Below are 14268 nucleotides of genomic sequence, written 5' to 3'. Positions count from 1 at the left end.
GAGAGAGAGAGAGAGAGTTTATTATTATTTTAAAGGGAAATACATTTTCTATGTTGAACTGGCCATGGTGCTGAAAGTGCACTAACTGCATTTGTGCATTCTGTATATCCATACATATACCAGTATAGGGACACAAACCAACTTAAAAAAAAATGCTGTTATTTCCTGATGTGAACTCTTATTGCAACAATCTAGAAAGCAATCCAACAAAATTGGAGCTATATCGGATGCATGCTTATGCGATAAGCAGAACACGTACAGTCAAGACTGCCAAACTGAATTGCTATTACAAAAATCTGAAGAGGATTGTGTCTACTAGACAACTAATGTATCCCAAAACTGACTGTCTCTTCTTATAGTGAGTTCCTCTCTGAAAGAGGCCTTCAAAGTAAGCTCAACCATATTTAGAATGATCTCATCAATGTCTGTTCACCGTTGAGAGATTTGAGACTGGCTTGGAAGGAGTCCACAGGTTAAAGTGCATCCAAGTGATGCTGCAGCTTTGGCTTGGACAGATACTGTACAAGAGCACTGACTGATGCAATATAAGTAGCAATATAATACACTGCCCCAAAATATGCACCTGAATAATGGAATATTTTCTCCTGGCCCATGCATCAGTTTAAGAAATTGAACGATATTCCCTTGGTATCACTTTTCGGCAGAAGAATTCTGAAATGCTGTAGTCTAGCTTTAGCTGGCCGATGGCCTGACATGCAGCATCAGCATGGTTCCCATTCTTAGTTTCCTTACATGTAACAAGAGTTGAGATCAAAGTCCCAATGGGTGAAAATGAGCCCCCTATGAAACAGTTTCTCCAGAGTGAGAAGTGAAGGGCTCATTGGAATTAACAGCCCCATAATGAGCTTTCAAAAGTAAAACTAACTGGGCAAGTTGAGCGGGTGTCATCCTCGATCCCCCAGGATCAGTCAGAGGTTAAAGACATTCCAACTCAAAAGAAGGTAATTTAACCGCTACGATTTGTGCTACAACATCAAAGAGGTTGTTGGTGCGAGAGGGGTGTTAAGAGTGTGTGTGTGTGTGTGTGTGTGTGTGTGTGTGTGTGTGTGTGTGTGTGTGTGTGTGTGTGTGTGTGTGTGTGTGTGTGTGTGTGTGTGTGTGTGTTATAGTTAGAGCAGTAGAAAGAGACAGAAGCGAGAGAGAGGCTCTCCAATTAGGGATGAAACTGAAGGAAAAGATGCAGTCATGTTAAACGAGGTCACAGCTTCAGCTCTGATGTCTGAAAATGTTAGCTATCTAACACGCACGCACTGACTGTTAATTAATGTTTTAAAAACCTAGCCACTTTATACAGGGTAGGCATTATAAGCATTGGCTTCAGCCTACACCTTTTCGGTGCCATCAGTAGTGAATTAAACTGCATGTATTATGTTACATTATGTATATATGTACAGAAAAAAAGTTTACTTACTTATTACTTACTTACTGACTTAGGTACCTAATAAGAGCAGTCAATCATAGACAGCGTTGGTTCTGTAATAACTGAATTTCATGTTTAAAAAATGTCTAGACCAATTAGGTCTGTGAAGTTTTACAGGTCCATTAGGGCTAGAGTCTATCATAGAAGAAAACCAAGTCACAACTAATCAGGACTCGCTAGAATATTTTGGCGTATCTGATTTTAATCTAAATTAATGTCAATTATATAAATATTGAATCAACTTCTTAGGCTGGGATTCACACAAACTCAGAGTAGATATTAAAATGACCCCAGAAGAAACACCCCTTTAAGATGCAATTCATTATTGAGGCAGGCGTCAAGCTAGGTTCAACACACATATAATACATACTACTAGCCTGGTTAATAAACCAGACTTATTAACCAGGCTAACATACTGCAACATGAGTCAGGTTTAAAGCCCACAGAACCAGTTGTACGTTGTTTGTATGTTTGGACATATTTTAATTACAGTTATTATAATACTTCCCAGGTTCATGCTCGAGGCACGTTCTAATCACACACGCACACGCACGCACACGCACACACACACACGCGCGTGCACACGTACCTGTAGCCGCTCTGGGTGTCCACACACACTCCTGCGTTGAAGCAGGGGTTTCTGGGATATGCGGTGCAGGGCTGGTGGGAGTGCTCTCTTCCCATGCAGCCACACGCGGCCGTGGACTCCACCGCCACCGACACGAGACTCATGCTCCCACAATCCACTACGGTGGGCGTGTCCCGCACGCTCAGAACGTTGGTGCACCCACCGGAGCCGGCGCAGTCCGAGCCGGGACACTCGTCTGCCCTCACCTGAGACACGTTGACCTGGAGGAAGGACTGCAGCTGGATGGAAGGACAGACAGACAGACGGTAAATATACAAATAAACATGAATTCATTCATTCTCTGCCAAGCATGTGTTTTGACGATCACCGACATAGGCTGTGTTCACAGGGGGAAAAAATATATATATACTAGAATTTCGCGGCCGCTTTGCGGCCGCTCATCCCAGAGTTACGTTGCCGCGCACTATGGGAAGAAGGAAATTGCGGGAGTTGACTCCACATGTAGTAACGGATGGGTTATTAGTTATTATTATGTGTCCTTATTAGTGTAGTGTATTGTAGTCAACACGTTATGGCTCATACACACTGCCCGGTATTTGCTCCGATTATGCTGACGGGGAGCATTTTTGGCGCTGACAGACAAAACCGCTGATCTGACGTTAAAAAGGTAGATCAGGATCTACCAGTATAGATCACAAAGGCTTTGCAGGTAGACCACATGACATGGCCCTCAAAATATATATAATTTTAATATAAAAAACGATTTTTGCATCTGCCGCTTGAGATGACCTGAGATGACTTGATTGATTGACATCAAAAAGGGCCTGTCAGCTCAAACACACAATGCAATACTTGTTGTTGTGTAGAATCATCAGTAGCAAAGTCAAATACCAAAAATAAAAACCAATGGGATGATAGTTTTATTTTGCTGGTCGTTTTGAAAGTAGCTCTGAAGTAAAAAAAAGTGGGGGCAGCCCTGGTATAGATGATTATATATATATATATATATTCATTCCGCGGGTAAATCCCTGGCTGTAGGCTACCCACATATTGGTAGCATATTACCTATATTAGGCCAATATTGGCGTTACGCATTTCAGTTGAATAATGTTGTGTGCGGCTGTGCGCACGTGCGCGTGCGGAGAAAGACAGTTATTTAATGAAACTGAAGATTATAACGTCCTGTCTCGCTGGCGCCGTGTATAGCTGCACGGCTATTCCTGTGTGTGTGTGTGTGTGTGTGTGTGTGTGTGTGTGTGCGTGTGCGTGTGTGTGTGCATGTGTGTGTGCGCAATGAAAAGTACTCGGAAGGCGAAATGGCGAATTCGAACGGTGTAATTTTAATAGTTTGGAACAAACCAAGTTCTGTGGAAGAACAATGTTGATGTAACTAAGAGATTCGCTGAGTAAGCGATATTTTATATACAGTGATTTAGAAGGAATAAGCAAAATCGTGAGGTGAAGATTCCTCTCCTTCCTTGTTTTAGTCTCCTGCGGACAGGACTGTCAGGGAGACTATCAGAGCAGCACAGGGGAGTGGCTTAAAAGACGGGGTAGTAGTTGCCAGGTTTGCGAATTGTAAGCGAGTCGTAGTGTGTGTTGAATGGCATTTGAATGGCATTTGTGGGCTTGTGAATGCATTTTCTCACATGTAATTTGTGCTCACTTGCATAGACCTGGCGAATTTAGCGTGGTGAAAGGGCAACAGTGTTCCGGGGGTGTGGGTGCTTCGGGCGATAATGTTTGTAGTAAACAAATGCATTGGCGGCGTGAGTGTGGAAGGGAGGCATTTTTGGTGGCAGTGCCAGTGCCAGTGTTTGGCGGGTGGTGTCGAGTTTTGGCGTTCGGCGCGATAGGAGGAGATAGGTCCCGAACACTGCGAAGGTAAGTGTGTGACGTCACTGCCGTGTGAGTGTGTGTGGGTGTAGTGTGTAAGATGGTGTTGTGGGTGTTGCAATAGCGACGTAGCTGTTGTGGCTTTGGGTTTCTTGCCATGTGTTGGGTACAACTTCTCCAATATAGAATAGATTCCATTTGGACACGGCGTTCCCGAGTTGTTACCGTTTGAAAACATAATTCCTTGCTGAATAAAACAAAGCCATTTCAGTGAAAACAATAGACAGGAAGTGATCTTTCCGAGCATGAGGTCAGTCCGTAGCTCTCCCCAGGTTGGCAGAGGGAGTGTAGCGCCCAGGATTAGTCAATTGTCTCTAGTTCTGTTTCCTTTCGGACTGCAACTCCAATGTTTTTACACAAGATGGTGCTGTTCACTGACATTTGATAACAAAACCAAAAAGTCATATGTCATCGTTGGCAGAGAACGCCATTGGAAAAAGGTCTTCAAAAGTCGTCCTTGGCAGAGAACAATGAAAAATGAAGATGGGACGTCCAAACAATCCTAAAGTCAAATGGCAATGTCTTTTCTCTGGCCACCAGGCTGGAGCAGTACAATATGTTCTATCCGGGATTTGAACCTGGGTCTCCCACATTTTCATCCAAGAGGCAATCCCCGCTTGGCTAGTGGAGATATTGCACTATGAGCTTCAGGTCGTACTACTTGTCAACCAGTAGGTGTCCTAGCTGCATGACACCAGGGACTAATATGATATCTCAATGCAAGAATACAGTACGGAGGTCACCTCCAACCACTGCAGACGTACTATTTATATTGTATTAAAGCAATGTTTCATTCATTGAAATAAGATCCGGATTACAGCAATAAATTCACACCAATTTGCACTCATAAACAAGTGACCTCTAATAAAACACCTGACAACAGCAAATTAATTGACAGTGATTTCCTAATAGGACTACCACGGATGTAACATAAAAACACCTCAATTAAAGCAGTGTAAGTGGCTGTCAACCTTTCTGGTTCAACAGCATAGGCTTTGGAGAGACACATAATTACTCTGGACACCATTGTGTAAGGCTGGGTGACAAGATAACTGGGGCACGAGAGTGTGCAGTATTAATGACACGACCCACTGTCACACACTGTGAAACTTGCTCATAAGATCATAGCGGAATCAGATCAGCAATTCAGCACACCCTCTGTCCTAGCTCTGACAGATAAAAATAGGCCTTATCTAATTTGTCCAAAGTATGCAGTATAATTATGGAACACCCGGGAATCATGCCCGGGAATCAAGCCCGGGTCTCCCGCATGGAAAGCCAACATATCCCTGCTGTAACTCGGGGGAGATAATAGACTTTTAGGCCATCAGGCTGAGGTTGTGAGCCAGTCTGCTAGAGCACACACACACACACACACACACACACACACACACACACACACACACACACACACACACACACACACACACACACACACACACACACACACACACACACACATTAAATTAATTAAAGGAGCTGAACTCCTGTGCTCTCAGTCCTCTGGCAGGTTGTTCCAGACCTGACAGCAAAGGCATGGTCACCCTTTGTCTTCAACATCTACTCAGTCAGGAACAACCAGCAGGTTCCTTATTGCCTGAGGACTCCAGGTCTCCCACAAGCTCATAAGGAATGAATGAATGACTCTAAAATGTAATTAGGAGCCAGGCCATGAAGTGCCTTAAAAGTAATTGGTTAAATGGAGATTAGATAGGAGACGACTGGGTCTGTTTCCAATTTGGCAGTATTTTTTGTTTGACAAAACAAACTTCTTACGTGTGCCTGTGGCTGTGTGGTCTCAATTAAAGCTGCTATAAGCAATAATATGTCAATTTTTTAATGACCTTTTTCTTTTCTTTTTTTTTTGGTATTCAACCATTTTCCTAGAAGCTTTGTCATTGGTCGATTTGCCTGTCTACTTCCTGATTGGTTAGTCATTGCCATAGACATATAAACGTAGACGCCCTTTCTGGCTCTGAGGCGCGTGTCACAATTGAAGGCACAATTTTTCCAAGATTCCTTATAAAGCATTTGCCTTCAATGAGCAGCTTCCGCATGCGTAACATAAGTCCCGGAAAATACGCACTGTGATTGGCCAGTAGTCACTTGAGTGACAGTGAGAGACACAGGGCTTAAAGCCAAAAACAATCCCAAGACTGAAAATGTGTTTTTGCAAATCTGCACTGAGCTCATTAAATGACCCCTATGAGATCCTCAGGACTGAAATCAGTCCCCAGGACTGAGAACTTTAAGCCCTGGAGACATGGAGGAGTCGCATGAGTGACGTCACTTGGGCAGCGACGCAGCGTGCCTTCAGCAAACACCTTCAGCACTTCTAAATAAGAAAGCTGCGGAGAACTGTTGCTTTGTGTTCACTCTTTAATGTTTTCTGTTAGTAATCTAATCCCCCCTGGCTCTGATGTTGTATTGTTGTATTAATAACTTTGTTGTTTGTGTTTGTTTGTATTGTTTTGTATTGTATTGTCATGACTGTTTTAAAGATTTGTTTAAAAAAAGCCTTCGGCACTTCCACCTTCATTGGGATACACGTCGCTCCAATGAACTGCAACGGCCAGTGAGGCATCTATTTTTTAATAATATCTATGGTCATTGCGAGCAGATTTATTTTCCGACCAATGACAAAGCTTCTAGGAACATCTTTGAATGCTCTAGATGTGTCACAGAGACAAAAGAAAATTGGGAGCCTTTTCTTACCGAAAATAATAATATCCATTATTTCTCTAGTGCGTAGTATAGCTCTGAGCAGATAGAAGGGGTCTAAAGTTTGCTATAGTAGTTATACTGGAACATAACAACAAACAATAACATGAGTGATGCTACTAATGTAATGGGTCGGGCTCACCAGGATTCAGATGTACGTAAGTGTAAGTGTGAACTCCATCATACATACATAACCCTAGAACACTAAACATATTTTTTGTTACACCATCACTAAACATGGGTATATTTTACCCAATGTAAAATATTCTATAAAAATATAAAATAATATTTATATATAATATAATATATATATATAATATAATATAAAATATATATATATAAAATAAAATAAAAAGATTTCATGGGAGGGCTCTATCATGGGGGGGGGGGGGCAAAATCAGTGAAAAACATGCATATTATTTTTAAAATATCCCTAAAAAAGATAAATGAATTTGGCAACTTCTCCTTTGGTCCACCCATTCCCAAGACATGTGAGATTGGTCCAGTGAAGAAAAAAAGAAAAAAGTCCATTGTGAGTGTATGGGACTTTCTCTCTATCACATTATCACTAAACACGGGTGAAATTCACCCGAACACCTGCCTGTAGGAAAAACAAGGGATGTGGGCAGGGAAACAAACTTACCTTCTATGATGTCAATGAGCATCATGAAGGTACTGAAAGACCCACCCAACTCAGACATCAGCAACATTATGAAAATTGCTCAAATATAATCGTCAGAGTGAAAATTACACGTGTTTAGTGTTCTAGGGTTAGAAAGATCCCTGTGTTCTGGGGTTAAAAAGACTGGTTGAAAACCACCAGACAAAAGCCAATGAACAGACACTGATCCAAGTCAAGGGTTTCACTAGCCTAATTATCAGACTGAAGCTGCATCCAAGAGATGCAGTCCACTCAGAGAGTAGGCAGCGTCAATGGGCTGGATCCAGACAAGGGGTTCACAGGTGCTGGGTGATATTGTATACTGTAGCTACTACAGGCTGTCCAAAACCTTCATTTTATACATATATATACATATATATATATATATATATATATATATATATATATATATATATATTTTTTATATATATATATATATATATATATATATATATATATATATATATATATATATATATAAATAATGAGCCTCCACTGGCTCCCTGTCCATTTTAGAATTGATTTTAAGATTTTGCTATTTTTTTGTCCTAAATGGGCTGGTCAGAACACATAGACGCTTATGTCCCGACCAGACCCCTAAGGTCAGCTGACAAGCTACTGCTGACTGACCTCAAATCCAACTGAAAGACGAGAGGTAACCGGGCCTTTGCAGCGGCCGGTCCTAGGCTCTGGAACAACCTACCCTTCCATATTCGCTCTGATCCCTCATTAGAGGCCTTTAAGTCCCTACTATAGACCCATTTCTTCTCTGTGGCCTTCGACACTGCCTGATTATATAAATTGTATAACCGTGTAATTATTTGAGCTCCTTCTATAATTTTATTATTTTTTATTTTATTTATTTGTCCCTTCATATTTTGTTATGCATTTATGTTATGTTTGCTTGTATTGATCTGTCTTTTTCTTTTGCCTGTCTTGTTTTCTTTCCTTCCTGTTTTTGAGTGGTGCAACCACTCCATTGCGAAGCCATGAGTGTCCCTGGGTCCCTGGCTGGCTGGCTGGGTCCGTCCGAGCACGGAAATAGCGCTTTCACCACCAAGTGTCACTGTTGCGCAGCCTAACACACACGCACATTAACTGTATGATTTAGGGTGTGACAGTACAGTACAGTACAGTACAGTAGACTCTACTGTACTGTACTGTACTGTCACACCCTAAATCATACACTATATCTACTGAGTAGAGGCACCCCCTGTGTCTCGACTGTTTAAAGTTTTAGTTGAGTTGATGAAGTTGAACAAACTTCAGTCTGGAGCATGTATGATATAACTGAAGTTGGTAAACAACTGATTGAGTGAAAATTGTAAAGCTCAAGGTTGAGTAGCTTGACAGAGCAGTGCACAGAGCACATTTATTTGTTCTATTATGTCTTTCTCTGTGCGCACCAACACCATGGCAACCTCTCTCTCACAAACTGCACGCGCACACACACACACACACACACACACACACACACACACACACACACACACACACACACACACACACACACACACACACACACACACACACACACACACACACACACACCAAAATGTGCATTTACTTGGACTGAAAAGAGGGTCACTTCATGCCAGACAATTTGGAGTGATTGGACCTCAAATCTATTCCATTTATGACTCATATTGAGACAGTAGTTACTAGCTTGAATTATTGTCCTGGCCTTATCTTAATCATTATTGCTTTGATGTTTCATATTGATTCACAATAAACAGTGTCCTCTTCTTATGCCATGTTAACCCATTTCCCACTTCCCCGTTTACCGCTCAGAAAGAATCCCTCGTATCTCCTAATCTAGGGGATCTAGGTTTTGACCAGATGGATAATCTCTTCATTTTTCTGACCTCTCGTTAAAAATATGAACGCGAGGGATTATTCAGCGACTTTATCGTAACGATAGCAAGGCAAGCAAGCAAAGATATCTCTCCCAGTTTTTGGGGCTAACCACCAGGCTGTCTGTTTAGAGGCAACAACACTCACAGTACTTGCTCCAAGGGTTCTTGTGTTATGAGACTATGCAGGTGTGTGTGTGTGTGTGTGTGTGTGTGTGTGTGTGTGTGTGTGTGTGTGTGTGTGTGTGTGTGTGTGTGTGTGTGTGTGTGTGTGTGTGTGTGCGCGCGCGCGTAAGATTTCTTCCTCTTTCTTCACTTCAGAATCCTTGATAATTATCAAATTAACAGCCACTATACAACAGAACTTACACTGCAGATTTTGTGTGACTTCAAGTGTTGTGGCTGTGATCATTAATACATTAAAAAATGATCTGGTTTGACAGCTTAGCAATCTGTTCATCTGAATCAGGTCTTGCATACGGTACATGTTATGGCCCACGTTCATGCTTCACAAACAACCTCGCCATGCAGAGAAAGTACAGCAGAAGATACTGTACGTATATATCTAAGGCTCAGTGTGTGTTCCATAGTGTCTACACCAGGGGTAGGCAACCTTTATTATCAGAAGAGCCATTTTTGGCCCAAAAACGTATTACAATTCTATCTGGAGCCGCAAAAGTTTGCTTTTATAAAGCAAACTTTACTTATTTGTGATTCTGGTCTTTTAATATTACATTTTATTGTTTGCTAATTTCTCAAAGCATGTCAAGTATACTGTACCAGTAAGCCAGCAGCATTGGTGGTGAAAACAAACATAGATGTATCATGAATACATTATTCTATTCTTTTCATTTTCCTTCAATAAATGTGATTCTTATTTTTATCTGGCAACATTGTTTTGCAATATCAAAATGAAAGAATAACTTTATGCCTACTACAAATTCAATAATAAATTATGATTAAATGTAAAAAAGAAAAGAAAAGAAAAAGAAAACCTCATAGGGCCGATTCATACTCCTATTTTACCGCTGTTTCGGCGCTGTAGTGCCGAAATGATTTCGGCTCGTCAGAAATTTTCAGTAGCACCGAAGAGCCGACTTTAGGACGGTACCCGCCCCCCCGAACCTCAAATGACGTCAAATTGTAGGCTCTACAGAGCCGAACCGACTTTTATTCGGCTCTAAAATAGGAGTATGAATCGGCCCTTATTCCTTTTCATACTTCTTTGCCGTAGCAACTGGGAGCCACGGGAGAGGGCCACATGAGCCACATGTGGCTCTAGAGCCGCAGGTTGCCTACCCCTGGTCTACACAGTACAATATAGAGTTAAAGTAAATGTTCTGAGTGAAATTACGGGAGTTTATTGTGTGTACTAATAAGAACAATAAAAAAGCGGGCCGGGTGTGCGTGCGTGCATATGTGTTTCTCATAGGCGACAGGTGTGTAAGGCTAGGCAAGCCTTCCCAAAAATTATGCTGGATATTTTTTTAAATATATATAATACTAGAATTTCGCGGGCGCTTCGCGGCCGCTCATCCCAGAGTTACGTTGCCGCGCACTATGGGAAGAAGGAAATTGCGGGAGTTGACTCCACATGTAGTAACGGATGGGTTATTAGTTATTATTATGTGTCCTTATTAGTGTAGTGTAGTGTAGTCAACACGTTATGGCTCATACACACTGCCCAGTATTTGCTCCGATTATGCTGTCGGGGAGCATTTTTGGCGCTGGCCGACAAAACCGCTGATCTGACGTTAAGCGGTGCCCAAAAGGTAGATCAGGATCTACCAGTATAGATCACAAAGGCTTTGCAGGTAGACCACATGACATGGCCCTAAAAATACATATAATTTTAATATAAAAAACGATTTTTGCATCTGCCGCTTGAGATGACCTAAGATGACTTGATTGATTGACATCAAAAAGGGCCTGTCAGCTCAAACACACAATGCAATACTTGGTTTTGCTTACAATCATCAGTAGCAAAGTCAAATACCAAAAATAAAAACCCTACCATTTCCATTTCCCCCCCTCTATTTCCCATTCCATGTGCGTTTGTCTTATAGTTGCTCTGGCCTCTGTACTACTGCCACCTACCGTCCATTTATTGTATTACACAGTGGGCTGAGCACCTGTGCTCAGCCCACTGAGCAAATAAAGTAAATAAAGAATAAAAAAATGAAAGGTACCTTTCAAAACCTATAGAAGTCAGCCTGGTACAGACGAATGGGACACCACTGTATGTAGCCTATGAAAGGCTCCTCAATTACATTTTGTAACTATTTTCAGCAATGGGATGATAGTTTTATTTGGTGGGTATATGTGACCAGTGCCAGTGGTTTAATATACAAGGGGGCCATGGTAATTTTTCAGTTCTTTACATATTATGAAACTGCACACTGTAACCTTTCAGATGATGTATTGCTCGTTGAAATTGGGGGGAAAATGAAGAAGATATGACCATTTGAAACTTGTTGAACCAGAAATGTCAAATTGGAGAATTCCCCCTTCAAAGATTTCAGCAGTGATCAGTGACTTTAGGGGCCGCTGTTTTCCCTTCATTCCTCCATTATTCAACCAGCAGTGTTGCCATGTCTGCTTATTATAATTAGTTGGCCTTGTTTCTAAAGAAAAATAATGCATAGGCCTACTGTACCAATTTTATAATAATTTATAACCTGTTACTAAAAATGTATTTGACAAAAATAAAGTGTAGTTGATTATTTGGGCTTGTTTTTAAAGTGTAGTTGATTATGGAGAGTTGGTAACCAAGTGGACCCTTATTAGATCAGGCCTATGTAAATGTTCCAGATGAGTAGCCTACAAATAAAATAGCTATATTAGCCTGTTATTATTATTTGTCTGCAGAAAATAATGTATGCCAGGGTCTAGGGACAAGATTTGTTTTGTTGTAGATCGGCTATTTTCACTTATTTTGGGCTTGTTTTCATATACCGGGTTGCTTATTTCTCAGAACCTGGCAACCCCCCGATAGCTTTTTTAGCATTATATTGATATCAATCCTGTAGCTAGAACAAGTACATATCGCGCTATATTACATATCGATGTGATCTGCGTTATTATGACCTTAATTTTCATGGCAGGTACATTCCAAAGTAACTAATAATAGCCACGTTATGGTGACATAATGTTACAATGTTTTCAATGTTTACGTGTTCTTCTTCTGCTATTGGAAAAAGGAAGCCATTTCAACATGTTCCATTGTTCTGATTCACCAGTGCCCCCATCTGGAACATTAGCTTTAGGCGGACCGAAAATAAACACACTTTTTACAAAATACGATGGTTAATACTTCTTTCTCTGCTATTTCTGTTAGCCAGTTAGTAAAAGACTAGTATTATCTTCAAAAACAATTGTGTACAAAAAAGCGGATTTTAGCGGAATTTGCATACTTTGAAAGTAAAGCTGATTTTCTGATTAGCATTGGTTAGCATTGCTTAACTCAATGGTTAAAACATTAGACATAGTGACTTGTTTACGCAATTACAACGACTTAATGACACTAAAACGACTTTCTGATGAAATAAAAACATTCTTTAACATTCCAACTGTGTTAATGTGGCTAAAAACGAAAACCACCAAAACAAAAAGGAAGAATCTATTTTGTTCTATAGTGAAGTTATACTATTGCCGACTTGTGGTTCAAATCACTGGCACTGGTCACATATGAGCTGGTCGTTTTGAAAGTAGCTCTGAAGTAAAAAAAAGTGTGGGCAGCCCTGGTATAGATGATTATATATATATATATATTCATTCCGTGGGTAAATCCATGTAGGCTACCCACATATTGGTAGCCTATATTAGCCCAATATTGGCGTTACGCATTTCACTTGAATAATGTTGTGTGCGCACTTGCGCGTGCGGAGAAAGACAGTTATTTAATGAAACTCAAGATTATAACGTCCTGTCTCGCTGGCGCCGTGTATAGCCTGCACGGTTATTCCTGTGTGTGTGTGTGTGTGTGTGTGTGTGTGTGTGTGTGTGTGTGTGTGCGTGCGAGCGTGCGTGGCGTGGCGAGAGAGAGAGAGATCGTGGCTTCCAGGCGTGTATAGCTGGCAGTATAGCTGGCAGGCGAAATGGCGAATTCGAACGGTGTAATTGTAATAGTTTGGCACAAACCAACTACTGTCAAAGATGTAACTAAGAGATTCGCTGAGTGAGCGATATTTAATATACAGAGATTTAGAAGGAATAAGCTAAATTGTGAGGCGAAAATTCCTCTCCTTCCTTGTTTGTTTCTCCTGCGGAGTCCGGACAGTGGACAGGACTGTCAGGGAGACTCGGAGATCAGAGCAGCACAGGCTGAGAGCTAGTAGCCAATTAAAAGACGGAGTAGTAGTTGCCAGGTTCGCGAATTGTAAGCGAGTCGTAGTGTGTGTTGAATGGCATTTGTGGGCTTGTAAATTAATTTTCTCACATGTAATTTGTGCTCACTTGCATAGACCTGGCGAATTTAGCGTGGTGAAAGAGCAACAGTGTTCCGGGGGTGTGGGTGCTTGGGGCGCTAATGTTTGTAGTAAACAAATGCATTGCCGCCGTGAGTGTGGACGGGAGGCATCTTTGGTGGCAGTGGAATGAGCATTTTTTGGCGGGTGGTGTCGAGTGTTGGCGTTGGGCGCGATATGAGGTCCCGAACACTGCGAAGGTAAGTGTGTGACGTCACTGCCGTGTGAGTGTATGTGGGTGTAGTGTGTAAGATGGTGTTGTGGGTGTTGCAATAGCGACGTAGCTGTTGTGGCTTTGGGTTTCTTGCCATGTGTTGGGTACAACTTCTCTAATGTTATAATAGATAATGTGCAGCATTATATAGAAGGCTATTGTGTGTGTGTGTGTGTGTGTGTGTGTGTGTGTGTGTGTGTGTGTGTGTGTGTGTGTGTGTGTGTGTGTTGTCGCTGCCCCCTGGTGATCACTGATCGTGTAGGCTATACAGCAACTGGCCTAATCAGCATACAGTATGATTGGCTACTATTGGTATGTCTGTAAACCTCTCCTTCCAGTCGCTTTGTAGCAAACAGTAGCGCACGCTGGTTTGTTTTGGGAAACAGCAAAAAACGCAAAATGTATTTTTCAAGGCAAAGTAAATTCA

At 41.5% G+C, this 14268-nt stretch overlaps 1 protein-coding gene across 1 annotated transcript in view; it reads right to left on the bottom strand.

The window, feature by feature from the left end:
* LOC310877409 (neural-cadherin) overlaps positions 1 to 14268 on the bottom strand; it is a gene marked incomplete at both ends in the record, with an annotated part of 328331 nt that overhangs the window by 94502 nt on the left and 219561 nt on the right. Inside the window, one exon of the mRNA XM_083791243.1 lies at positions 2031 to 2308. Within this exon, the coding sequence (XP_083647369.1) occupies positions 2031 to 2308 (278 nt within the window). The remainder of the gene's footprint in view (positions 1 to 2030; positions 2309 to 14268) is intronic.

This window comes from Protomyctophum parallelum (genome assembly GCF_964188405.1).
Source record: "Protomyctophum parallelum genome assembly, chromosome: 2".
Classification (NCBI taxonomy): Eukaryota; Metazoa; Chordata; class Actinopteri; order Myctophiformes; family Myctophidae; genus Protomyctophum; species Protomyctophum parallelum.
This window is presented reverse-complemented; position numbering and strand designations above follow the sequence as displayed.